Below are 27,052 nucleotides of genomic sequence, written 5' to 3' on the forward strand. Positions count from 1 at the left end.
CTGTTTGTAGAGTAGCTAGTATAGTATTATGTCTTGCATATTGTTTGTGAATTCATGTGCGGCATGTATACTCCTTCATGTGGTTTCTAGTCACAGCCATGATGCAGTGATATCTCTTGATTCCCATCATTTGTCCCTTAGGAGAATGGCAGCTAAGGTGAATGGCAGTTCAGCTCTGGTTAAAGAGGACGAGGAGCCCATGGACATAACTGTAACACACACAGAGCTCTACCAGACCCTCATAGACGCAGGCCTTCCACAGAAAGTGGCGGAGAGCCTGGATAAGATATTTCAGACTGGTAAGCGCAAGGGGGGTTGTTCACAGTACTACTTGATGGCATTTCATGATATTTCAAAGACCTCATAATGTATATTTCTGCAAGCTCAAGAACACTATCAACCGAAGGATTCCACCTTGGTCAGTGGTCATATGATTTAAGTCACTTTGAGTAAAGGGGTCAGTATGTGCATAGCTGTGCAATGGTGACATGCTGAGCGACATCATGTTTCAGTGGCTCTCACAAGGACTCTTATCAAATGTGACCCTATAAGTATAATTTCTCTCTGTCTGTGTGTATAATAATAAAATATTAGGTGGGTTTTTACATTTGTAGCTATTTCACATATGTACAAGTGTGTGTTGTATGTGTGAATTAGGCTTTTGTTTTTTGCATATCCCACACCCTGAGACACCTGGCTGTGACCCCACTCTCCAACGGTATCAGCCATTATTAATGGAGACTAGAGCAATTAGGGTGCCTTGCTCAAGGGCACCTCGGCAGTTTTTTCACCGTCTCTGTGATTCGAACCATCGACCTATCGGTTACTGGCCCAGCGCTAGGCTACCTGCCACCCAGTGTGTGTGTGTGTGTGTGTGTTGTCTGTCCATTCTAGGACTGGTGGCTTACACTGACCTGGACGAGAGAGCCATTGACGCCCTCAGGGAGTTCAATGAGGAGGGAGCCTTGTCAGTGTTACTGCAGTTCAAGGAGAGTGACCTGTCACATGTGCAGGTGAGCGGTCTTGTCCACATTGTCCCTCAAAAGTAGTTACACAAAGAAGCTAAAAAAATAAAATAGTTATTTACTCTTAAAATCTATTGGCGCTCTCTTTCTCAGAACAAAAGTGCGTTTCTCTGTGGCGTGATGAAGACATACAGACAGCGAGAAAAGCAAGGAAGTAAAGTTCAAGAATCCACAAAGGGACCTGATGAGACTAAGATAAAGGTGAACAAATTCTTTCTTATTTTTTTCCGTTAAGTGCAGTACCTTTGTTTTAACATGGATGGAAATATGTCATGTAGGTCTCTGAATGAATGAATGAATGAATGTATGTGTTGTTGATGCTGTCTAGGCTCTTCTGGAAAGAACAGGTTACACTTTGGATGTCACCACAGGACAGAGGAAGTATGGGGGGCCTCCACCTGACGAGGTGTACTCAAGGGCCCAGCCTGGAATCGGAACAGAGGCAAGAAGCACAAACTTTACTGGTTGTGAAAGACATAGCCATCTCATGTATTGGCTGTTAGGACGATGTCCTCTCAATTATCGGCTGTTGTAAAAAAAAAAATCTTTGTAACCTAATGGAAATGAATGCTGGTGAAAGACTGTTAAACATCTAATATGCCTTTTCACAAACAAACCTCTTAGATTTCTTGGGAGCACCATCTTATCCAAGTCAAATACAATCAAAGTTACACAGTATGTCTATAATTTGACATTTTTATCTTATCAATGCAGGTATTTGTCGGCAAGATCCCCAGGGACCTGTATGAGGATGAGCTGGTCCCTCTGTTTGAGAAAGCCGGTCCTATTTGGGACCTGCGTCTGATGATGGACCCCCTTCTCTCGGGTCAGAACAGAGGATATGCCTTCATCACCTTCTGCAATAAAGATGCTGCCCTAGAGGCCGTCAAGCTTGTAAGATTTCCCCTTTTAATCACCAGACATAAAGAGCATGACTTGGTAATAAACAGTATTTGCTTTGCTATCCTTGCACCTTGTAGATAGGTGGATCACTTTGTCTCATCATACCAGAGTTATCTGGGAAGTATAAATGTGACTTACCTGTGTGGGGCTACATTTTGAGAACACTTTTTGTTTATCTTTTTGTTTTAGTGTGATAATTATGAAATCCGGTCAGGTAAATACCTGGGTGTCTGCATCTCTGTCGCAAACAATCGTCTGTTTGTTGGGTCAATTCCAAAGAACAAGACAAGAGAAAGCATATTGGAAGATTTCAGCAAAGTCACAGGTTAGAGAAAGATTAGTATCATTTTTCTATTTTTTTTGTTCCCCTTAAATCTAAATAATGATTTGTATTTGGAATATCGGCTGACAAGTCAAAGGAAATTGCCTTCAGCAAGTAATCACACCCCTTTACTTTTTCCACATTTTGTAGTCTTACAGCTGAATTTAAAATGGATTCATTTGAGATTTTAGTCACTGGCCTACACACATTAACCCATAATGTCAACATTTTTCCACATTAATTAAAAATGAAAAGCTGAAATGGCTTGAGTCAATAAGTATTGAACCCCAGTTTTACAGCAATCCTAAATAAGTTCAGGAGAAAAATCTGTACTTAACAAGTCACATAAGTTGCATGGACTCACTCAATGTGCAATAATAGTGTGTAACATGATTTTTGAATGACTTCCTCATCTCTGTACCCCACACACAATTATCTGTAAAGTCCCTCAGTCAATCAGTGAATTTCATGCAAAGATTCAACCACAAAGACCAGGGAGGTTTTCCAATGCCTCGCCAAGAAGGGATCCTATTGGTAGATGGGTAAAAATAAAAAAGCAGACATTGAATATCCCTTTGAGCATGGTAAAGTTATTCATTACACTTTGGATGTTGTATCAATACACCCAGTCACTACAAAGATACAGGCGTCCTCCCTAACTCAGATGCTGGAGAGTAAGGAAACCGCTTAGGGATTTCACCATGAGGCCAATGGTGACTTTAAAACAGTTGCAGAATTTAATGGCTATGATAGACAACTGATGGTTCAACAACATTGTAGTTACTCCACAATCCTAACCTAATTGGCAGAGTGAAAAGGAAGCCTGTACAGAATACAAATATTCCAAAACATGCATCCTGTTTGCAACAAGGCACTAAAGTAATACTGAAAAAAGTGGTGTGTTTGCAGCAAATGCAACACATTACTGACTACCACTCTCCACATTTTCAAGCATAGTGGTGGCTGCATCATGTAATGGGTATACTTGTAATCGGTTTCAGGATAAAAACAAAACAGAATGGAACTAAGCACAGGCAAAATCCTAGAAGAAAACCTGGTTCAATCTACTTTCCACCAGACACTGGGAGATTAATTCACCTTTCAGCAAGACAATAACCTAAAACATCAAATCTATACTGGACTTGCTTACCAAGACAGTGAAGGTTCCTGAGTGGCCGAGTTACAAGCAACTTGACAGAGCTTAAAGAATTTTGAAAATAATAATGTGCAAATATTGCACAATCCAGGTGTGCAAAGCTCTTAGAGACTTGCAAAACTCACAGCTGTAATCGCTGCCAAAGGTGCTTCTATAAAGTATTGACTAAGTGGTGTGAATACTTATGTAAATTAGATATTTCTGTATTTAATTTTAAATACATTTTCGTTATGGGGTATTGTGTGTAGATGGATGAGTAAAAAATATATATAATCCATTTTGAATTCAGGCTGTAACACAACAAAATGTGGAGTAAGTCAAGTGGTAGGAATACTTTACTGTAGATGGAGATTTTCAACAAGTTATTAAGCTATCTGAGAAGATCAGTGATTCGGTATTCATGCTTTAATACCTGCATACTCCACCTAGACATAAAGACATGCCATTCTTTCTCTGTCTTTTATATTGTAATAATGCACAATTATAATTAGGTGGGTGCGTACCCTTGATCAATTAGGGCTAAGTGCCTTGCTCAAGTGCACATCGGCATATGCTTTATTTAGCTTGGGGATTCGAACCAGCAACCTTTTGGTTACTGTCTCAACGCTTTTAATTAACTGCTAGGCTACCTGTCGCCATACTGTACCGTTTGGTACAGCCCTGTGTGTTCTGATATTCACCCTAAAGGATTTCATTAATCATGAAACTTACCGGAGACACACTTGACAACCTCCCAGTGACGACATATCCTAGTCAATCATATTATACCATCAGTGTAATGGAAGCTTGTCTAGGATTTTTTGACCATGCACTTCTGTTTGCTTCCACCAGAGAGCCTCATGGAGGTGATACTCTACCACCAGCCAGATGACAAAAAGAAAAATCGTGGCTTCTGTTTCTTGGAATACGAGGACCACAAGTCTGCAGCCCAGGCCCGTCGGCGCCTCATGAGCGGCAAGGTGAAGGTGTGGGGGAACCCTGTTACTGTTGAGTGGGCAGACCCAGTAGACGAACCGGATCCAGAGATTATGGCAAAGGTGAGATCTTAAAGACCTGCACCTGCACCCCAGGTCTAGTGTCTGAACACAGCAAAGCGATGATAAATCACAGATACTAGGGTGTAGAGAAAATATGCAGATATCTTTCATTTAGAAATAAAATGGTCATCCTTGGTCAGAGAACCACTTCTAAAGGCTCTCTTTTGGTCTTGCACCAGGTAAAAGTGCTGTTTGTGAGGAACCTGGCCACACCAGTCACAGAGGAACTCCTGGAGAAAACCTTCTCCCAGTTTGGGAAGTTGGAACGGGTCAAGAAGCTGAAAGATTATGCCTTTGTGCACTTTGAGGACAGAGATGCTGCCGTGAAGGTGAGTACAGGCGTCTTCTATGCCTCCTTTGAGTATGCATGCTGTGTGTTTGCCTTGTGCTTATGGAGAATCTCTGGGAAATTCATTTGGGGAAACCCACCCCCGTTTAGGCAATGCAAGAAATGAATGGCAAAGAATTGGAAGGCGAGGAGATAGAGATTGTTCTGGCAAAGCCTCCGGACAAGAAGAGGAAAGAGCGGCAGGCCCAGAGACAGCCATCCAGGACCACAGGGTGAGTAGTGTTCGACCACACCTAATGACACCCAGTCTGCCTGGAGTGGCTGGTGTGACTGTCTTATGACCTGTTTTTGTGTTTTGCAGTGCCTTCAGAAAGTATTCACACTTATTCCACATTTTGTTGTGTTATAGCCTGAATTCAATTTTCTCACCCATCTACACACAATACCCCATAACGGCAGAGGGAAAGCATGTTTTTATTGAAAATGAAATACAGAAATACCCCTGAGTCAATACTTTGTAAAAGCACCTTTGGCAGAGATTACAGCAGTCATTTGCTGACGAGGCTACGCTAGATTTCATAGTAATGACGGGTGCGTGTGCAGTGGTGTAGGCTTTTTGGTGGTGGTGCTTGGTGCTTCCTATCACTCAGAAGTTATGTAGCAAGCAAAGTTGACAACAATGCCTACCATTAATATTTCCCAGTTGCTTTGAATGTTCAAAATCGTAGGTTAAGAACACTTAAAGCCTCAAAGGATAACATGATCCAACTTGATCCAAGCAAGTCCTTTTTGGCTAGCCACAGCATTCAACTAGATAGCTAGGTAGCTATTTAGCTCTCTAGCGCATGCACTAATTTGTTTGTAAACAATTAACAAGCTAGTTAGCTACCTCATGTTCATATCAAACTGTCAACAGAGTAGCTAGCAAGCAAAAATATATGCCGAATAACAGTCTAAAAGCCACTTGGGGGCAAATAAATCAGATTTGACCATTCAAACACAAGTTACATGGCCAGGAATCAGATTTGTATCTGACTTCAAACCATTTATGAAACTGTTCCTCAGCCACTATGGAACATTCACTGTCAGTGTAGATTTGGCCTTGTGTTTTAGATTATTGTCCTGCTGAAAGGTGAATTAATCTCCCAGTGTCTGGTGGAAAGCAGACTGAACCAAGTTTTCCTCTAGGATTTTGCCTGTGCTTAGCTTCAATCAATTTATTTTTTATCCTGGAAAAACTCACCCGTCCTTAACGATTACAAGCACACCCATGACATAATGCATCCACCACTATGCTTGAAAGTATGGAGATTGGTACACAGTAATGTATTGTATGAAGTTAGACCCAATCATAATGCTTTGCGTTGAGGACAAAAAGTGAATTGACCCATTTATTTCAGTATTACTTTAGTGCCTTGTTGCAAACAGGATGCATGTTTTGGAATAATTGTATTCTGTACAAGCTTCCTTCTTTCCGTTAGGTTAGTATTGTGGATTAACTACCATGTTGTTGGTCCATCCTCAGTTTTCTCTTATCACAGCCATTTAACTCTGCAACTGTTGCAAAGTCACCACTGGCCTCATGGTGAAATCCCTGAGCGGTTTCCTTACTCTTAAGCATCTGAGTTAGGGAGGACACCTGTATCTTTGTGGTGACTTGGTGTATTGATACACCATCCAAATTGTAATGAATAACTTCACCATGCTCAAAGGGATATTCAATGTCTGCTTTTGAATTTTTACCCATCTACCAAAAGGATCCCTTCTTTGCGAGGCATTGGAAAACCTCCCTGGGCTTTGTGGTTGAATCCTTGTATGAAATTCACTGATTGACTGATGGACCTTACAGATATTTGTATGTGTGGGGTACAGAGATGAGGTAGTTATTCAAAAATCATGTTAAACACTATTATTGCACACAGTGTCCATTCCATGCAACTTATTATGTGACTTGTGAAGCAACATTTTACTCCTTAACTTATTTAGGCTTACAATTAAAAAGGGATTGAATACTTATTGACTCAAGACATTTAATTATTTATTCATTTTTAATAATTCCACTTTGACATTATGGGGTATTGTGTGTAGATCAGTGACGACAAATCTCAAATTAATCTATTTTAAATTCATGCTGTAACAACAAAATGTGGACAAAGTCAAAGGGTATGAACATTTTCTGAAGTATTCACACTTGAGTGTACGAAACATTAGGAACACCACCTCTTTCCATTACATAGACTGACCAGGTAACTCCATGTGAAAGCTATGATCCCTAATTGATGTCATCTGTTAAATCAACAGTATAGATGAATGGGAGGAGATAAGTTAAAGAAGCATTTTTAAGCCTTGAGACAATTGAAACATGGATTGTGTATGTGGGCCATTTCAGAGGGCGAATGGGCAAGGCAAGATATTTAAGAGCCTTTGAATGGGGTATGGTAGTAGGTGCGATGCGCACCGGTTTGAGTATATCAAGAACTGCAACGCTGCTAGGGTTTTCACGCGCAACAGTTTCCCGTGTGTATCAAGAATGGTCGACCACCCAAGCCAACTTGACACAACTGTGGGAAGCATTGGAGTCAATATGGGCCAGCATCCCTGTGAAATGCTTTCAACAACTTGCAGAGTCCATGCCCTGACAAATTGAGGCTGTTCTGTGGGGAAAAGGGGGTGCAACTCTATATTCCTGTCTGCACAAAAAAACCTGTCATGTTGCCTCTCTTGCTTGGTTGTCACAGGTATGATGATTACTACTACTACTATCCTGCTCCACGCATGGCACCTCAAATGCGTGGCAGGGGGAGAGGCGGGAGAGGTGGATATTCATACCCACCGGACTACTACGGTTATGAGGATTACTACGATGATTACTACAGCGGTGGTTACGACTACCATGACTACAGAGGTGGCTACGACGACCCTTACTATGGTGGTTACGATGACGTCTACGTGCCGAGAGGAAGGGGCAGGGTGAATCGAGGTGCTCCCCGCCCTGCCAGAGGCCGAGGACCACCACCCCCTCGTGGCAGAGGTGGCTACGTCCAAAGGGGTGCTCCTATGGGCGTACCGAGGGGGAGCCGTGGGGGCCGGGGAGGCCCGCCCCAGCTGCAGAGGGGCCGTGGCATCAGAGGGGCCAGGGGGAACCGTGGGGGCAACGTGGGCGGGAAGAGGAAGGCTGACGGTTACAACCAACCAGACTCCAAGCGCCGGCAGACCAACAACCAGAACTGGGGCTCCCAACCCATTGCCCAGCAACCCCTGCAACAAGGTGGCGACTATTCTGGTAACTATGGTTACAATAATGACAACCATGAGTTTTACCAAGATTCTTATTGGCAACAATGGAAGTAGATAAAAAAATGAACTTTTGATTGCCTGTATGTTAGAGCTGGGCGATATGGACAAAAATCCATATCACGATAAATTGACCGAATTATCACGATAACTAAATTGAACGATATGTTTAACTTTAAAGGTCCAATGCAGATGTTTTTATCTCAATATCAAATAATTTCTGGGTAACAATTAAGTACTATACTGTGATTGTTTTCAATTAAAATGGTCAAAATGAAACAAAAATAGCTTCGTAACAAAGCAATTTTCAAGCAAGGATTTTGCTAGGACTGTATGGGAGTGGCTGTTATTGGCAGAAAGATTTAAAACTTTTTATTGGTCTATTAACCAATTTACAGGCAGGCCAAAACATTTTACTTTTCAAACAGCTCTTACACTAAAATGGCATTATCATAATTTTCCCTGTATTATTCCAACTTCATAGTATGGAAATGTGTGTGAAACACAGCCAAATCTCATTTTTAGACTGCACTGGGCCTTTAATGTGCACCACATGTTTCGATATTACCCTTGAAACTGCTACTACTACTTTGAATGATATACCTATCAATTTTCCCCATTAACAGTAACCCATATTAGCAAACGTATATCATAATCAACTATAGCAGCAAAATGTCCACGATAAGTGGACGGTGTCGATAATTTTCAGTTTATCGTCCCAGCTCTACTGTGTGTATATATCAACCTTCACATTCTAAGGAAATAGTAACAAAACATATATGTTTAAATTGGCTTAACATTACCCTTTTTGAAATATAGATTGGTTTCACTACAGTAACCAATATGGAGCAAAAGAGTACATATCAAATAATTTGCTTAATTTGTTCTAATCCTTTTTTGCTTTTCTTGTGGCTACTTGGGACATTTTGGGCTTAAAAAGCAAGACTATTATTTTTTTAAAGTAAATGATAATTTATATATTTTTTAAGTTGGCATTTATAGGAAAAAATTGACAATCATTTAAAAAAATAACAATTATTTGAGAAAGCATTTGCAATCATGAGAACTATTCAGTGACTGGCGACCAACCCCTTCCCAGAACCCCCTCCTTATTGGACATTTTCCTCCCCTACCTCTGATAGGTAGACATAGGACATTGCTTGTACAAGGCTTTAAAGTGAGAGCTGTTGCAGAGGTGGGTAAAAAAAGGAAAATTAGACTTTTTCATGTACCGTAACAGTTGCGTTAAAGTTGTATGTTTGGCATTTGTAGAAGTAGACAAACTATGTTTTTCTAAATGTGTTACTACAACTTCAACTATTTTCTCTCAAATTTCCCCTTTTAGATAATGGGTCTGGCAAAAACTTAATCGCCAAGACAATTTGTTCTTTGTTGTGTTTGTATTTATAAAAATGTTATTGTTACCTTTCAATAAAACTCAACCATACTACAGTGAATTATCAGCTATTTCAAATTCAGTCGTGGAATATTTTGATCAGACCAATTTTGTATCTCCATGTTTGGCCTCGAATGTGAGATTGAATTTTTTAAATGAAAGACACAGTACAACTACATGTATTGAGATCAAGTAGTTATTTCACTGATGTTGTACTATTCTGTTTTGGGCATCTTTACACCAAAAAGTGTAAGTTGAGTGATCAATGCATTTACACCAAACACCTGGCAGTTCACGCTAATGTGCTCTTTCCTGGTCCATCTATTACCTGGCAATATAAATAGTACAGCATCTTTTTCTTACATTTTTTTTATCGTTTTGATTTCTTATTTAGCTACTCTCCCATTTTATTACAACTTAAGTTTTATTTTGTGTTTTGTTTAAGTTTCTCCTTTTATTCCGAATTACCCCAGGTGAAGACGCGAGAACGGCAGCGGTTGAGTGAGTGTGGAACACATCTATTCTCTGCTGTGTTCTTCCCCAAAGAAGGGTGAGCCTGGTTTACCTCTTCACTGCTAAACTGGCGCTACCCCTCTGCTGAGGGGCCTCAGCCCACATCACTTGTTTTTCTCAGTAAAATAATACACCACTTTGATTACATCAGCTAGTGTATGATTTTAATTTATGTTAGAAATGACAATTTGTTTTCTAGTAAACACCTCTAGTAAAAACAAATTCTGGTAACATGAATGGGAATTTCAGCTTAATACTAAGAGGTACACGTGTGAACAAAGATAATGCCGTGGTGTGTTTACTGAGTAAAACATGGAGAATAGCGCTTTCTTCTTATAAGGACTTCAGTCACAAAGCTTCCCAAAACTAGCACTGCCTTAAACAGATATGAATTACCTTGCCAGAGACCAAAGATGGGTACAGATTATGCATATTATACTAGGTGTCACCTGTTGTTTAAGTCAAAAGTTCACTGCCATCCTGAATAAGAATTATAAGAGGGCAGACGAAAAAGACTAGCCTGCACTCAGGACAATCCTGTTTTATAGACCTATCATGTCCCAAATGCTCATGTCTAAATTTGGAAAACCAGTGATCCTCTGAACATTGTGATAAATGTTTTTCTGCTCACCATTTTGAATCTCGAGGACTAATGCAATTGGAATATTATGTCTGCTGAACTTCTCATGGAAGGACCACACGATTGGCTAATCTGTTTGTACAGACTGATTGGATCCTGTTTCCTCATAATGGATCTTTGGAAGTACAGATGGACTTCATGATCTCTGATCATTGTCTCTACTCTGGCACCCTATCTAGGGTGTATTCAGATATACATCAATTTCAAATTTGCCAAACCTAATTTGTTCAAGGGCACAGAAATTCTATGCCTTGGAGTTGAACCAACAACCCCTTCAGTCATTTGTTTATACCCTCAGACATTACTTTGCTGATCAGATATGTCTTCTGACAGACTATTAGATGGACAGAATATAGCCGTTAGCTTGCTACTATTGTATTATTGACTGCTTGTCAAGTGTTTATTATTTTACTGGAGGTTAGTGATATTTGATGTGTTAGTATTTTCGATACAATGGCATCTGGTGTGAGTTTTTTTTCTCTTAGTACAGTTGATGGTCGACTTTTACTAGAGAGACATATGATAATACAATATTTTTTTCCCATTATTAATATTGCTTTGTACGAAAAGGAAATGTTTTATACAGTGCGGTCCTAAATACTGACACCCTTGATAAAGATGAGCAAAAATTACTGTATAAAATAATTCAAATACTACAATGAATGCAAATAAATTGGGAAATTATATATATTTTTTTATACGAATACAATCATTCATACAGAATCCTTCTAGATCCTTGGTGTCCTTCGTCATGGAAATAATATATTTTCCCAATATATTTTGAGTTTAGTATTATACATTTTATATAGTATTTTTTGCTCATCTTTATCAAGACGCTAATTTGCTTGAAATCAATTGGAAAACGTTGGTTAACAACATGTACAGAAAGTGTTTTATACTCAGTTTGCAATGAGATTTTGCAATTAGAACCAAATCACCACTGAACCAGAAGTTAAATACAATTGATTATTACCATGCTACAAATGATTCAACAACCAAACAGTGCCAAAGCACCACACCCAACTTTACAAATTCACGACCAAAACTGTTTTGAATCTCTAACCTGTGGTTTAAAAAAAACAGGAAAGGAATCAACAAAAGAATCTGATTAATTTCAGATGACTTCCAGAAAGAGTGATGCAAGTACTTCCGTATCATATTTTAACTCCTTGTTTTTGTCACCTGGCTTATCTATCAGGGTGCGTGTCAGAGGTGGCCCCGACCCAGTCTTGTCACGATGTGGACTTGCTAGGTGGGGCTCGCAGTCAGAGGCAGCTGTGAGGACTATGGGGGTAAGTTTAGGACGTTTTCTTCCTAAACCGTTCTCTTTCACTGTTTTTCTTACACTTCCCATTATTCAGGTTTCAACAAATTCCTGTGGGGATTAAGATCCTGAAAGCAGAAGTCAGTTTCTGGGTGAGGTAAGAGAGAAAAGTATCCCTTAACCCTTTACACGTATACGGGTTGAAAATGGCAGTTTTGGGCACTGATAAGCGCTTAAATTGGAACGCAGTGGCTGTACAGTAATATGCTATAAATGACGTCAGAGCACAGGCTCTGCACTTCACAGCGCTGTGAGCACCGCATGCGACGACGTTGCCCCCATCTCTCCCGCTAATTGGGCAACTTTTGTAATTGTTTTGTTGTCTGAGAGAGGGAAATGCTGCAAATTAAGAGGACTCCACAATGTATTTTGAAAGATGAGACATTGAGGATTATAATAAATACTGCTTTGATGTCATACAAGCAAGCCAAATACCTGTAAGTCCAAATGTGCACTTCCATATCATAAAACTCATGTCATATACAGTGTCAACATTTATGATGACTGTTTGTACAGTTACAAGATGACATAGTGTCATACCCTGGGTTGTTCTGAACAGACGGAGCCTATGTTTGTCTATTGGGAAGAAAATCTCGCCTGAATGCACCTCATGACTCCTTTCTATGCGCACCAAAATTACAATCTGTTTCTCTGAATTGCTTTGTGAAAGCCTAACACTGTAAGATCATATTTTATAACTTAGCTCGTCATGTTGGCAATAAAACAAGCATTTAACAAGCCCACCTGACCCGGATTGCAATTTATAATGGGCTGTTTTTGGGTTGCGTAAACAACAACAGTAATTGTGTGATTGCTGGGTTGTCTTCCAAACAAAACAACTACAAGTGTGCTTGGCCTAGTTCCTCAACAGCACAGCTAGGAGAGCTAAAAAAAAAAACCTGAACATCAGTTAGTCCTCTCATTCAAACCCTTATGTTGCACCTAACCCACATTTTCCAGGAATATTCTTATGTTAGTAATGGATCCAGACTATTTAAGATTTCGTTATCAACAAATGCAGCAAAAAGTACAGCAAATGTCAAATGCACGTTATAAGACCCAAGTTGAGGACAAAACAGTTCACCTCTGACACAAGACTGAATCCAAACATTACACTGTTTAATTTACAGGGCATTCGGAAAGTATTCAGACCCCTTGAGTTTTTCCACATTTTGTTACTTTACAGCCTTATTCTTAAATGTATTAAATTGTTTTTTCCCCTCATCAATTTACACACAATACCTCATAATGACAAAGCAAAAACAGGATTTTAGATTTTTTTTTTTACTGAAATCACATTTACATAAGTATTCAGACCCTTTACTCAGTACTTTGTTGAAGCATCTTTGGCAGTGATTACAGCCATGAGTCTTCTTGGGTATGACGCTACAAGCTTGGCACACCTGTATTTGGGGAAGTTTCTTCGATTCCTTCCTGCAGATTCTCTCAAGCTCTATCAGGTTGGATGGGGAAGAATTATGTATTCACCTTATTTGTTGGATATGTTCTGTGCTAATTCTGTGTTTTATGGTCCCCACTCTAGCACCCTGCAGCTAGTCTGGGTGTGGAGGACATGGGTTTTTACTAGAGATAGCTTGAAACTGACAAATTATTGATGTTGGTGATAAAAACCTAAAAGCTGGCATTCTATAGACAAAATGTGGTGTGTGTGATCCAAGAGAGTGATAGCCTAGAAGAGTTTATAACAATGCCTCATTGTCTCATCTTCCTGGCATCTGGGAAACTAAGCCAGGTTGGGGGTAAAACACCATCCTGTGTAGATAACCAAGGTGGCTTATGGGAGATGGAACCATTGTGACAAAGCATTTGTAGGTCCTATATAATATCAGTTTTGTTCATTTTCAGTTAGGCTCTCAGCCTAGCAGTCAGAACAAGTGTTGGGGTGACGGTTTCATTATTGCAATAATTAATCAATATTAATAAAGATGATTGTTTGAAGAAATGATCAAGTCTCTTTCACTACTGAATTTCCATGACAAGCTGCATAGCTATTTTCAGGTCTCTCCAGAAATGTTAATGTCCGGGCTCTGGCTGGGCCACTCAAGGACATTCAGAGACTTGTCCTGTTGGAAGGTGAACATTTGCACCCGCTCTGGAGCAGGTTTTCATCAAGGATCTTGCTGTACTTTGCTCCGTTCATCTTTCCCTTGATCCTGACTAGTCTCCCAGTCCCTGCCTCTGAAAAACATCCCCACAGCATGATGCTGCCACCACCATGCTTCACCGTAGGGATTTGTGCCAGGTTTCCTCCAGACGTGATGCTTGGCATTCAGGCCAAAGAGTTCAATCTTGGTTTCATCAGATCAGAGAATCTTGTTTCTAATGGTCTGAGAGTCCTTTATTTGCAACTTTGCCCTCCCTTTGCCCTCAGTGCAACTCCACGTGGGCTGTCATGTGCCTTTTTACTGAGGAGTGCTGCAGAGATGGTTGTCATTGAGTTTGGACGGGCGGCATCTCAAGGATGATCAATAGAAAAAGGATGCACCTGAGCTAAATTTCGAGTCTCAGCAAAGGTCTGAATACCTACTTTTTTTTTTATATACATTTGCTAAAATTGATAAAAACCTGTTTTCGCTTTGTCATTATGGGGTATTGTGTGTAGATTGATGAGAAAAAAAAACATTAATTGAATCAATTTTAGAATAAGCCTGTAATGTAACAAAATGTGGAAAAAGGGAAGGGGTCTGAATACTTTTCGAATGCACTGTAAATTAAACAGTGTAATGTTTGGATTCAGTCTTGTATCAGGTGAACTGTTTTGTCCTCAACTTATAATTTTCCCATAATCTCCAAAATGTTTCCTTTCAATTGCTACAATGCGTATGCATATGCTTTTCATATTTATTCTGTAAGAAACAGTTACATTTAGCCCTGTCCATATTGGCCAATTTCCACAAGTGTAAAGGGTAGATAAATTCACTTTGGAGTTGGGAGAATGTTTGAGCTACTTGTAGAAATAATACAGTCACCCTTATTCTGAATACCCCCCCAAAGAAAATGTCTTATGTTCTTTATCAAAAGCCTTAGTTTACAGAAACCTACACTAAACACCCAACATTCACTGCTTTTATCAAATGTAATGTATCATCAGGATTGGCAAGCAATGCATTTTAGAAGGGAAAATAAGAGCTCTGTGTAAAAACAAAAAGACCACATTGTACTCTAAATGTGTTGGGTGTGAGCTTACTCCAACACCCACTGCACATCAGCTACCAATGTTGGGAGTTATTACTTTTGTTCTCCTCTTTGGGATTAAATTGATCATTACATGATTTCAATCCAATGCCCCTTAAGTAATTGAAGATTGATTCATTAACATGACTTCACTTGGCCACTTAAAATAGAATTGAGAGAGAGAAAAAAATCGTAGTTTTGCAATTAGCAAATTCATAGCTCCATTCATATTATATTAGCCATAGGCATTTTCCTTTTTACTGCCGTAAAAGGTTTCACATTCAAAACACCATGCATGGAATTTGTTCATGTAGATCAGATTAGTATGTTGGAGCCATTATAAGTTTTAATCACTTGTGTTTTAGAAATGATTTCAATTATGACTTGCATGGTTTTCATAAATCCAATTGCATTAATAAAAGCTCTTTTAAATGTAGATTAGGAATTTAAGTCAGCACTGTTGGTGCAGATCCAGAACATGGACCGATCAGACGCTTTAAAGCCCGTTCTAGACCACAGAGATTGGTACACATTGACTCCTGTACAGTGAGTGTATAAACATTAGGAACACCTTCCTAATATTGCGTAATACCCCCCTTTGCCCTCAGAACAGCCTTAATTAGTCAGGTGTGGACTCTTCAAGGTGTTAAAAGCGTTCCACAGGGATGCATGTTGACTTCAATGCTTCCCACAGTTGTGTCAAGTTGGCTGGATGTCCTTTGGGTGGTGGACCATTCTTGACACACACGGGAAACTGTTGAGTGTGAAAAACCCAGCATCGTTGCAGTCCACAACACAAACTGGTGTGCCTGGCACCTACAACCATACACCTTTGAAAACACTTAAATATTTTGTCTTGCCCATTCACCCTCTGAATGGTACACAATCCATGTCTCAATCTTCTCAAGGCTTAAAAATCCTTGAACCCTTCTCCTCCCCTTCATCTACACTGATTGAAGTAGATTTAACAAGTGACATCGTTAAGGGATAATATCTTTCACCTGGATTACATTTACATTTAAGTAATTTAGCAGACGCTCTTATCCATAGCGACTTACAAATTGGTGCATTCACCTTATGACATCCAGTGGAACAGTCACTTTACAATAGTGCATCTAAATCTTTTAAGGGGGGGTGAGAAGGATTACTTTATCCTATCCTAGGTATTCCTTAAAGAGGTGGGGTTTCAGGTGTCTCCGGAAGGTGGTGATTGACTCCGCTGTCCTGGCGTCGTGAGGGAGTGTGTTCCACCATTGGGGGCCAGAGCAGCGAACAGTTTTGACTGGGCTGAGCGGGAACTGTACTTCCTCAGTGGTAGGGAGGCGAGCAGGCCAGAGGTGGATGAACGCAGTGCCCTTGTTTGGGTGTAGGGCCTGATCAGAGCCTGGAGGTACTGAGGTGCCGTTCCCCTCACAGCTCCGTAGGCAAGCACCATGGTCTTGTAGCGGATGCGAGCTTCAACTGGAAGCCAGTGGAGAGAGCGGAGGAGCGGGGTGACGTGAGAGAACTTGGGAAGGTTGAACACCAGACGGGCTGCGGCGTTCTGGATGAGTTGTAGGTGTTTAATGGCACAGGCAGGGAGCCCAGCCAACAGCGAGTTGCAGTAATCCAGACGGGAGATGACAAGTGCCTGGATTAGGACCTGCGCCGCTTCCTGTGTGAGGCAGGGTCGTACTCTGCGGATGTTGTAGAGCATGAACCTACAGGAACGGGCCACCGCCTTGATGTTAGTTGAGAACGACAGGGTGTTGTCCAGGATCACGCCAAGGTTCTTAGCGCTCTGGGAGGAGGACACAATGGAGTTGTCAACCGTGATGGCGAGATCATGGAACGGGCAGTCCTTCCCCGGGAGGAAGAGCAGCTCCGTCTTGCCGAGGTTCAGCTTGAGGTGGTGATCCGTCATCCACACTGATATGTCTGACAGACATGCAGAGATGCGATTCGCCACCTGGTCATCAATTGATTGACATGGTCACTCTATGTAATGGAAAGAGCAATGTGTTCCTCATGTTTTATACACTCAGTGTATATACAGTACATTCAGAACGTAATCACAGCCCTTTACTTTTTCCACATTTTGTTGTGTTCCAGCCTGAATTTATAATGCCATGTTTAATTAATCTACTTTATTATGTTTGTTTTCCGACCGTGCAAAATATAGCCTCATCCAATATTTTTTGCTAGAGGTGCACATACTGTAAGTGTTGAGGTTTGCAAGCGTGATTGAATGAAAAGAGATGATAGTACTTTTGTAATCGTTTATCTTTCTTCCCATGAATCTTGCCAATTTCATTGGTTGGCTAATTTCCTTTGTGAATATGTTGACCTGATTTATTCAGTAGTCACAAAGTAGAGTTTGAGAGGAGCAGTGGTGTAAAAGTAGTTTTTTTGGGGTATTTGTACGTTACTTTACTATTTATATTTGTACAACTTTTACCTCACTACATTCCTAAAGAAAATCATGTACTTTTTACTCCATACATTTTCACAGACACCCAAAGTACTTGTTACATTTTGAATGCTTAGCAGGACAGGAACACTGTGTAATTCACACACTTCTCAAGAGAACATCCCATGTCATACAGTGGCTTGCGAAAGTATTCACCCCCCTTGGCATTTTTCCTATTTTGTTGCCTTACAACCTGCAATTAAAATACATTTTTGGGGGGTTTCATATAATTTGATTTGCACAACATGCCTACCTCTTTGAAGATGCAAAATATGTTTTATTGTGAAACAAACAAGAAATAAGACAAAAAACAGAAGAAAAAACTAAACAGAAAGCGTGCATAACTATTCACCCCCCCAAAGTCAGTACATTGTAGAGCCAATTTTTGCAGCAATTACAGCTGCAAGTCTCTTGCGGTATGTCTCTATAAGCTCGAGCCACTGGGATATTTGCCCATTCTTCAAGGCAATACTGCTCCAGCTCCTTCAAGTTGGATGGGTTCCGCTGGTGTACAGCAATCATTTAGTCATACCATAGATTCTCAATTTAATTGAAGTCTAGTCTTTGACTAGGCCATTCCAAGACATTTAAATGTTTCTCCTTAAACCACTCGAGTGTTGCTTTAGCAGTATGCTTGAGGTCATTGTCCTGCTAGAAGATGAACCTCTTTCCCAGTCTCAAATCTCTGGCAGAATGAAACCAGTTTCTCTCAAGAATTTCCCTGTATTTAGCGCTATCCACCATTCCTTCAATTCTGACCAGTTTCCCAGTCCTTGCTGATGAAAAACATTCCCACAACATGATGCTACCACCACCATGCTTCACTGTGGGAATGGTGTTCTCGGGGTGGTGAGAAGTGTTGGGTTTGCGGCAGACATAGCATTTTCCTTGATGGCCAAAAATCTCAATTTTAGTCTCATGTGACCAGAGTACCTTCTTCCATATGTTTGGGTAGTCTCCCACATGCCTTTTGGCGAACACCAAATGTGTTTGCTTATTTTCTTCTTTAAGCAATGGCTTTTTTTCTGGCCACTCTTCTGTAAAGCCCAGCTCTGTGGAGTGTATGGCTTAAAGGGGTCCTATCTACAGATACTCCAATCTCCGCTGTGGAGCTTTAAAGCTCCTTCAGGATTTTCTTTGGTCTCTTTGTTGCCTCTGATTAATGCCCTCCTTGCCTGGTCTGTGAGTTTTGGTGGGCGGCCCTCTCTTGGCAGGTTTGTTGTGGTGCCATATTCTTTCCATTTTTTAAATAATGGATTTAATGGTGCTCCGTGGGATGTTCAAAGTTTCTGATATTTTTTTTATAACCCAACCCTGATCTGTACTTCACCACAACTTTGTCCATGACCTGTTTGGAGAGCTCCTTGGTCTTCATGGTGCCGCTTGCTTGGTGGTGCCCCTTGCTTAGTGGTGTTGCAGACTCTGGGGCCTTTCAGAACAGGTGTATATATACTTAGATCATGTGACAGATCACGTGACACTTAATTAAAGTCCACCTGTGTGCAATCATGTAACCTCTGAAGGTAATTGGTTGCACCAGATCTTGTTTAGGGTCTTCATAACAAGGGGTTAAATACAGTTGAAGTTGTAAGTTTACATACACCTTAGCCAAATACATTTCAACTCAGTTTTTCACAATTTTTCACACATACACTCAATTAGTATTTTGTAGCATTGTCTTTAAATGGTTTAACTTGGGTTAAATGTTTCTGGTAGCCTTCCACAAGCTTCCCACAATAAGTTGGGTGGATTTTGGCCCATTCCTCCTGACAGAGCTGGTGTAACGTAGTCAGGTTTGTAGGCCTCCTTGCTTGCACACGCTTTTTCAGTTCTTCCCACAAATGTTCAATACGATTGAGGTCAGGGCTTTGTGATGGCCACTCTATCTTGACTTTGTTGTTCTTAAGCCATTTTGCCACAACTTTGGAAGTGCTTGGGGTCATTGTCCATTTGGGAGACCCATTTGCGACCAAGTTTTAACTTCTTGACTTATGTCTTGAGATGTTGCTTCAATAAAGCCACATCATTTTCCTTCCTCATGAAGCCATCTATTTTGCGAAGTGCACCAGTCCCTCCTGCAGCAAAGCACCCCCACAACATGATGCTGCCACCCCCGTGCTTCACGGTTGGGATGGTGTTCTTTGGCTTGCAATCCTCACCCTTTGTCCTCCAAACATAACGATTGTCATTATGGCCAAACAGTTCTATTTTTGTTTCATCAGACCAGAGGACATTTCTACAAAAAGTACCATCTTTGTCCCCATATGCAGTTGCAAACTGTGATCTGTTTTTGTATGGCAGTTTTGGAGCAGTGGTTTCTTCCTTGCTGAGCGGCCTTTCAGGTTATGTCGATATAGGACTCGTTTTACTGTGGATATAGATACTGTTGTACCTGCTTCCTGCAGCATCTTCACAAGATCCTTTGCTGTTGTTCGGGGATTGATTTGCACTTTTTGCCCCAAAGTATAGTCATCTCTAGGAGACAGAACACATCTCCTTCCTGAGCGGTATGACGACTGTGCGGTCCCATGGTGTTTATACTTGCGTACTATTGTTTGTACAGCTGAACGTGGTACCTTCATGCATTTGGAAATTGCTCCCAAGGATGAACCAGACTTGTTGAGGTCTGCACATTTTTTTCTGAGGTCTTGGCTGATTTCTTCTGATTTTCTCATGATGTCAACTAGAGGCACTGAGTTTGAAGGTCAGCTTTGAAATACATCAACAGGTACACCTCCAATTGACTCGGACTAATTGACATCATTTATCAGAAGCTTTTAAAGCCATGACACAATTTTCTGCAATTTTCCAGTCTGTTTAAAGGCACTGTCAACTTAGTGTATGTAAACTTCTGACCCACTGAAATTGTGATACAATGAATTATAAGTTTAATAATCTGTCTGTAAACAATTGTTGGAAAAATTACTTGTGTCATGCACAAAGTAGATGTCCTTACCGACTTTCCAAAACTATAGTTTGTTAACAAGACATTTGTGGAGGAGTCGAAAAATAAAAATAAATCATTGTGATTTCACTTCACCAATTTGGACTATTTTGTGCATGTACATTACACGAAATCCCCCCCCAAAATCAATTTAAATTACAGGTTGCAATGCAACAAAATAGGAAAAACGCCAAGGGGGATGAATACTTTTGCAAGGCACTGTACCTACTGCCTCTGATCTGGCGGACTCACTAAATACATGATTTGTTTGTAAATGATGTCAGTGTTGGACTGTGCCCCGCCTTGCTATCCGTAAATATATTTTAAATATTGTGCCTTCTGGTTTGCTTTATGTTTTATCAATTATATTTACTTTTGAAAGTTAAGTATATTTAAAACCAAATACTTTTAGACTTTTACTCAAGTAGAACTTTACTCGGTGACTTGCGCTTTTACTTGAGTTATTTTCTGTTAATTTTCTGATAATTGGGTACTTTTTCTGCGACAGGAGATGAGACTTATTATTATTTTCAAATGTGAGTGTACGCCATAAGTCATTCATCAATAAAACATGTTTTTAACTGTCTGACTTGGGTCTGTTCTTATTCTGTGTATCACACACAGGGTTTACAAAAAAAGGTTACTATTTACTAATCTATTATGTTACTAGGGAAAATATTGTAATCCGATTACAGATACTTTTGAAAAACTAGATGATTATTTACTATTTTCTACATTTGTAGAATAATAATGAAAACATCACAACTATGAAGTAACATGTCTGGAATCATGTTGTAACCATCAAAGTGTTAACAAAATCAAAATATATTTGAGATTCTTCAAAGTAGCCACCCTTTGCCTTGATGACAACTTTACACACTCTTGGCATTCTCTCAACCAGCTTCACATGGAATGCTTATCTTGAAAGTGTTCCCACATATGTTGAGCATTTGTTTCCTGCTTTTCCTGCAGTCCGACACATCCCAAACCATCTCAATTTGGTTGAGGTTGGGAGATTGTGGAGGCCAGGTCATCTGATGCAGCACTCCATCACCCACCTTCTTGGTAAAATAGCCCTTACACAGCCTGGAGGTGTGTTGGGTGATTGTCCTGTTGAAAAACAAATGATAGTTCCACTAAGCCCAAACCAGATGGGATGGTGTATTGTTGCAGAATGCTGTGTTAGCCATGCTGGTTAAGTGTTCCTTGAATTCGAAATAAATCACAGACCGTGTCACCAGCAAAGCACCACCTCCATGCTTTACGTTGGGAAATACACATGCAGAGATCACCCGTTCACCCACACTGCGTCTCACTCCAGTCCAAAGGACAAATTTCCACCAATCTAATGTCCATTGCTCGTGTTTCTTGGCCCAAGCAATTGGTGTCCTTTAGTAGTGGTTGGTTCCTTTGCAGCAATTTGACCATGAAGGCCTGATTCACGTAGGCTCCTCTGAACAGTTCATGTTGAGATGTGTCTGTTATTTGAATTCTGTGAAGCAATTATTTGGGTTGCAATTTCTGAGGCTGGTAACTCTAATGAACTTCTCCTCTGCGGCAGAGGTATCTCTGGGTCTTTCATAGTTTTGATGTATACACTATTATTCTATAATGAGTAGGTGTTCTAAATCTTTTGACCGGTAAGCGTATGTATACTGTAGCTAAGAAAGTAATACTAAGTGTATGTTGTGTAGTAAGCTCTTAGTAGCCTAATAATTTGGTCTATTTTCACCTCTTTATTTCACATACTGTTCTGACTTGGTGGTGCACATGTAGCCTTTAACCTGTTTTTGAGAAATGTAATTATTGAATATTGTAAGAGCTTTCATTGTCTGCTTAACTTCTTGACGCTACCCATCTCTGTCGCGGGATCATTTTCGTCGGCGACCGCTGAATAGCATAGCGCAACAGTCAAATAATATTACAAAAAAATATTCATATTCATGAAATCACAAGTACAATATTGCAAAACACAGCTTAGCCTTTTGTTAATAAACCTGTCGTCTCAGATTTTGAAATTATGCTTTTCAGCGAAAGCAATCCAAGCGTTTGTGTAAATTTATCGATAGCCTAGCATAGCACTATGTACACTTAGCATCAGGAAGCTTGGTCACGAAAATCAGAAAAACAATCAAATTAACCGTTTACCTTTGATCTTCGGATGTTTTCATTCACGAGACTCCCAGTTACACAACAAATGTTCCTTTTGTTCCATAAAGATCATTTTTATACCCAAAATACCTCTGTTTGTTTGTCGCGTTATGTTCAGAAATCCACAGGAAAGAGCGGTCATGACAACGCAGACGGAAATTCCAAATAATAATAGTCCAAATACAATAAAATTCCAAATACAAATAGTCTCCATAATGTCCTCAGAAACATGTCAAATGTTTTTTATAATCATTCCTCGGGTAGTTTTTAAAATATATATTCGATAATATATCAACCCGAGTGTGTAGGTTTTTCAATAACAGAGGCAGGAACAATGGCCTCTTTACTCTGTAGCGCAAAAACTCACCCTGAGAGCCCCCAACTATCCACTTACGCAATGTGATCTTTCACGCTCATTTTTCTAAATAAAAGCCTGAAACTATGTCTAAAGACTGTTGACACCGTAGGGAAGCCATAGAAAAAGGAATCTGGTTGATGTCCCTTATCCCTAGTGTCAGAAAATCTCAATTCATTATCGCAATTGGAATATTAGTCCCCCCAAAATCGCAATTAGATCTCGCAGTCCAATTCGAAATGTAATGTGATGCATATTAATGAGTTGAGATTTATTGATCTGTCTCCCCTCTATGTTAGTGTACCTTTATTGACCAACTGCTAGACTGTGATCTGACTACCAAGACCGAGACATGGACTGGGTTACTGAGCTGGATTTATTGTTGAATCATTTCAGTTATCTGCGTGATTATATTCCAGCTGTATTGTTCAGTGAACACCAATTGTATCCAACCCAATCAGGGGTCAAGGGGTTGAAACTTTTAATCAGGCTCATGCCACATGAGAGCAACTGAGCAACTGCTCTGGTGGACATTCCTACTGTCAGCATGCCAATTGCACACTCCCTTAAAACTTTAAACAGTGTGTTGTGTGACAGCTGCATATTTTAGTGGCCTTTTATTGTCTTCAGCAGAAAGTGCACCTGTGTAATGATCATGCTGTTTAGTGAGCTTCTTGATATGGATTATCTTGGCATAGGAGAAATGCTCACTAACAGGAATGTAAACAAATTTGTGTACAACATTTGAGAGAAATAAGCTTTTTGTGCATATGGAACATTTCTGGGAAATTCTTTTGGTGTCTAGAGATGATTTAATCTCAAAATAAATGGCCTTTTACTACCACTTGAGGGCAGTGAAATACTTGCTTGTAGCAGAGGAAGAAGGCGTGTCCAGCTTTTCTTCCCTCTAAACTGTTTGAAATATTAATAGTTGCATCTCACTAATTGTTCAATTTACACATAGGAAAAATGTAACTATTGCTTTTCTAAATGGAAGTGTCCATACATTTTTTATTGTATAAGTGACTCCTTGATAATATGGTGATTTAGAACTAGGCTGTTAATTGGGCCATTTTGTTGCTCTCTCAGGCGGTTCCTTTATAATAGTAAGCATTAAACTCACTGCCAAACGCTTAAGTGTTATGAGCATATTCATTGTAGTTTTCCTATCTCAGTACACCAGTAATATGCTACACTCCTAATTTTCAATGCTGGCTCTATGTGTGGCTACTGGGCAGGGAAGAGAACCACTCCCCTTTAGCTGAAGACTATAATGAGACCATACACTCCAACTTTCAAAACATTTCAGTGTGTCCCGCCCCCTGACCCTCTTCCATTTGAGAATGAAGAGGATGGTTCTTTTGAGGATACTTCTTACTATATTTTGAGGATGCTTCTTATTATATAAACATAACATGCAACAACTTCAAAGATTTTACTGAGTTACAGTTCATATGAGGAAATCAGTCAATTGAAATAAATTCATTAGGCCCTAATCTATGGATTTCACATGACTGGGAATACAGATAAGGTATCTGTAGCCAACAGATGCATAACAAAATAATGGGCCTCAGGATCTCGTCACTATTTTTGTGCATTCAAATTGCTATAGACAAAATGCAATTGTGTTCGTTGTCTGTAGCTCATGCCAGCCCATTCCATAACCCCACCGTCACCATGTGGCACTCTGTTCACAACGTTGACATCAGCAAACCGCTCGCCCACACGATGCCATACACATGGTCTGCGATTTTGAGGCTGGTTGGAAATAGTGCCAAATTCTCTAAAATGACGTTGGAGGCAGCGTATGTTAGAGAAATTAACATTAAATTATCTGGCAACTGCTCTGGTGGACATTCCTACTGTCAGCATGCCAATTGCACACTCCCTTAAAACTTTAAACAGTGTGTTGTGTGACAGCTGCATATTTTAGTGGCCTTTTATTGTCTTCAGCAGAAAGTGCACCTGTGTAATGATCATGATGTTTAGTGAGCTTCTTGATATGGATTATCTTGGCATAGGAGAAATGCTCACTAACAGGAATGTAAACAAATTTGTGCACAACATTTGAGAGAAATAAGCTTTTTGTGCATATGGAACATTTCTGGGATATTTTATTTCAGATCATGAAACACTTTACATGTTGTGTTAATATTTTTGTTCAGTATAGTAATAGGACCACCTCACTTTTGAAGTGCTTGGCTTGTACTAGCTTCATGGTATTACTTTTACCTGGCCCTCTACAATATGAAAAATTATCTACTCGACAGAGTATACTAAAATTACTGAAATGTAAGTCAAATTGGTACAGATGTTTGCCGTAAGTGTTTGCTGTGGTGAAGTTGTGATGGTGCTTTTATTGACCGAGACCATTTGAGCTTGTCATTTGACGAATAGCGAAGTTACATTTATTTGGATGTTGATCATCTAAATTCAGTGGCCATGTCTCATTCCTCCAAATCTCATTTCAAAATACAAAACCTTGAACAAATGACAGCTTAAAAATGTAACATTAAACTCCTGTCTGCTCTGCATGCTTTAGAGCAGGGTTTCTTAAGCTTGGGTCCCAGGCAGAAAAAGTTTATGAAAACATGGAACTATATGTAAATATTGGTACATTTCATTGCCCTTATGCCTAAAACAAATGCAATATAGAATAAAACTAATAACAATGAATAACAATACCCATATAAATAGCTATTTATGTTTATTTTCCCAAATTAAAAAGACTCTTATGTCTAGGTTGGAACTGTTGCTGTTAAAATACAATAAATCATTTTCATTCTTAACTGGAATTAACGGATTAATCACATCACACAGATAACAGAACACACAGGTTCAGTTGTTTATAGTGCAACCCTAAGTAATAGTACAGATGAGGCCTACTGTATGTCTTACTGCATAAATTATTTTTGAAGAAAATGTAGGTTGCTGTTAAAGTAAAATAAACATTTTGAACTGGAACAAACTGATTGATTGCATTACAATAGACGTAGACCAGAAAACAAACACACACAGTCCTAATGACAGGTGTGTGGCTGGTTAAAGTTTTCAACAAGCAGGTCTGCCTCAAAAAGCGTGTGTTTGCCTCAAAAAGCATCTTGCTGCCTGCCATTGCTTGCTTCCAGTGTCACTAAGGCCTCCATTTCTGACAGACTTAGTCCTAGGTCTGACGAGGACACTACTTGAAAGGGATACCTCACCCATTTAAGTTTTCGAGATCTGTGGGTTAGGGAAGTACCGGTCAAAAATCTTCTGCAGGTTGGACGTGTGCTCAGCCATGTCCTTCACAAGTGAGCTGACAGAACAGGGAACATGCCATATGCTCAAGCATTCAGCTGCGACTGCCACAATCCCAGGGATGCAGTAAATCCTCTGATGCCATCTTCAAGCTCCAAAATGGTTGATTCCTTGCCCTGGAGGCTTGTGTTCAGCTCATTGAGCTTTCTGGAAATGTCAACCAGGTAAGCCAGCATAGCCAGCCATAGTTTGTCATGGAAGAGGTCTGCAAGGTCGCTGTCCTCTTTCTTCAGATAGGCCAGAACCTCCTCTCTCTCAGTTCCCACAGCCCTCCAGGACCCTCCCCCTGGACAATCACCTAACCTCAAATTGAAAGAGCAGGTGCTCATGGTCTGCTCCCATCTCCCTGCAAAGCTCTCTGAACAGCCTTGTTTGAAGAGGTCTCTTCTTGATCCGATTCATTACCTTTACAACTGAGTTTAAAACTGCCCCTAGGTTGTGTTGTAATGCTTTGCTGGCCAAAGACTCCCCGTGCAGAAACAACGTGTCAGCTTCATATTGGGCCCCACTATGCGGACATGAGCTACGAATCGAATCCCGAGTTGCGGCTAGTCATGCATCTTGCAGCATCAGTGTAAATCCCAACACAATTTGCCCAGTCAATTTGTAAGTCTTTCAAATGATTGTCTACCACGCTGAAAACGTCCTCTCTCCATGTTGTTTGTAAATGTTCACAGAAAATAAATTCCTCCTGGATATCATCATCAAACATGTATCTTGCATATACCATCAACTGTGGAATTCCAGCCACATCTACTG

At 40.1% G+C, this 27,052-nt stretch overlaps 1 protein-coding gene across 6 annotated transcripts in view; it reads left to right on the forward strand.

Annotated features, from left to right (window-relative positions):
- The window catches only part of LOC118368522 (heterogeneous nuclear ribonucleoprotein R-like), a 36,633-nt gene that overhangs the window by 2,898 nt on the left and 6,683 nt on the right, over positions 1-27,052 (forward strand). The window contains exons 2-14 of one of the 6 annotated variants that reach the window (XR_008093181.1): positions 142-299; positions 895-1,013; positions 1,119-1,226; positions 1,354-1,467; positions 1,740-1,919; positions 2,118-2,253; positions 4,238-4,443; positions 4,623-4,772; positions 4,883-5,004; positions 7,471-8,015; positions 9,896-9,972; positions 11,774-11,867; positions 11,937-11,996. Coding sequence is in view for 2 of the 6 variants with exons in the window: in XM_035752682.2 (XP_035608575.1) it covers positions 146-299; positions 895-1,013; positions 1,119-1,226; positions 1,354-1,467; positions 1,740-1,919; positions 2,118-2,253; positions 4,238-4,443; positions 4,623-4,772; positions 4,883-5,004; positions 7,471-8,083 (1,902 nt within the window). In the remaining 4 variants the exon portion in view is untranslated. Of the gene's footprint in view, positions 1-141; positions 300-894; positions 1,014-1,118; positions 1,227-1,353; positions 1,468-1,739; positions 1,920-2,117; positions 2,254-4,237; positions 4,444-4,622; positions 4,773-4,882; positions 5,005-7,470; positions 9,484-9,895; positions 9,973-11,773; positions 12,641-27,052 lie in introns of those variants that run through there. The other 5 variants (XR_004822364.2, XR_008093180.1, XR_004822363.2 and 2 more) reach the window with 5 other exon arrangements.

The sequence above is a fragment of the Oncorhynchus keta genome, chromosome 35 (genome assembly GCF_023373465.1).
Source record: "Oncorhynchus keta strain PuntledgeMale-10-30-2019 chromosome 35, Oket_V2, whole genome shotgun sequence".
Lineage (NCBI taxonomy): Eukaryota > Metazoa > Chordata > Actinopteri > Salmoniformes > Salmonidae > Oncorhynchus > Oncorhynchus keta.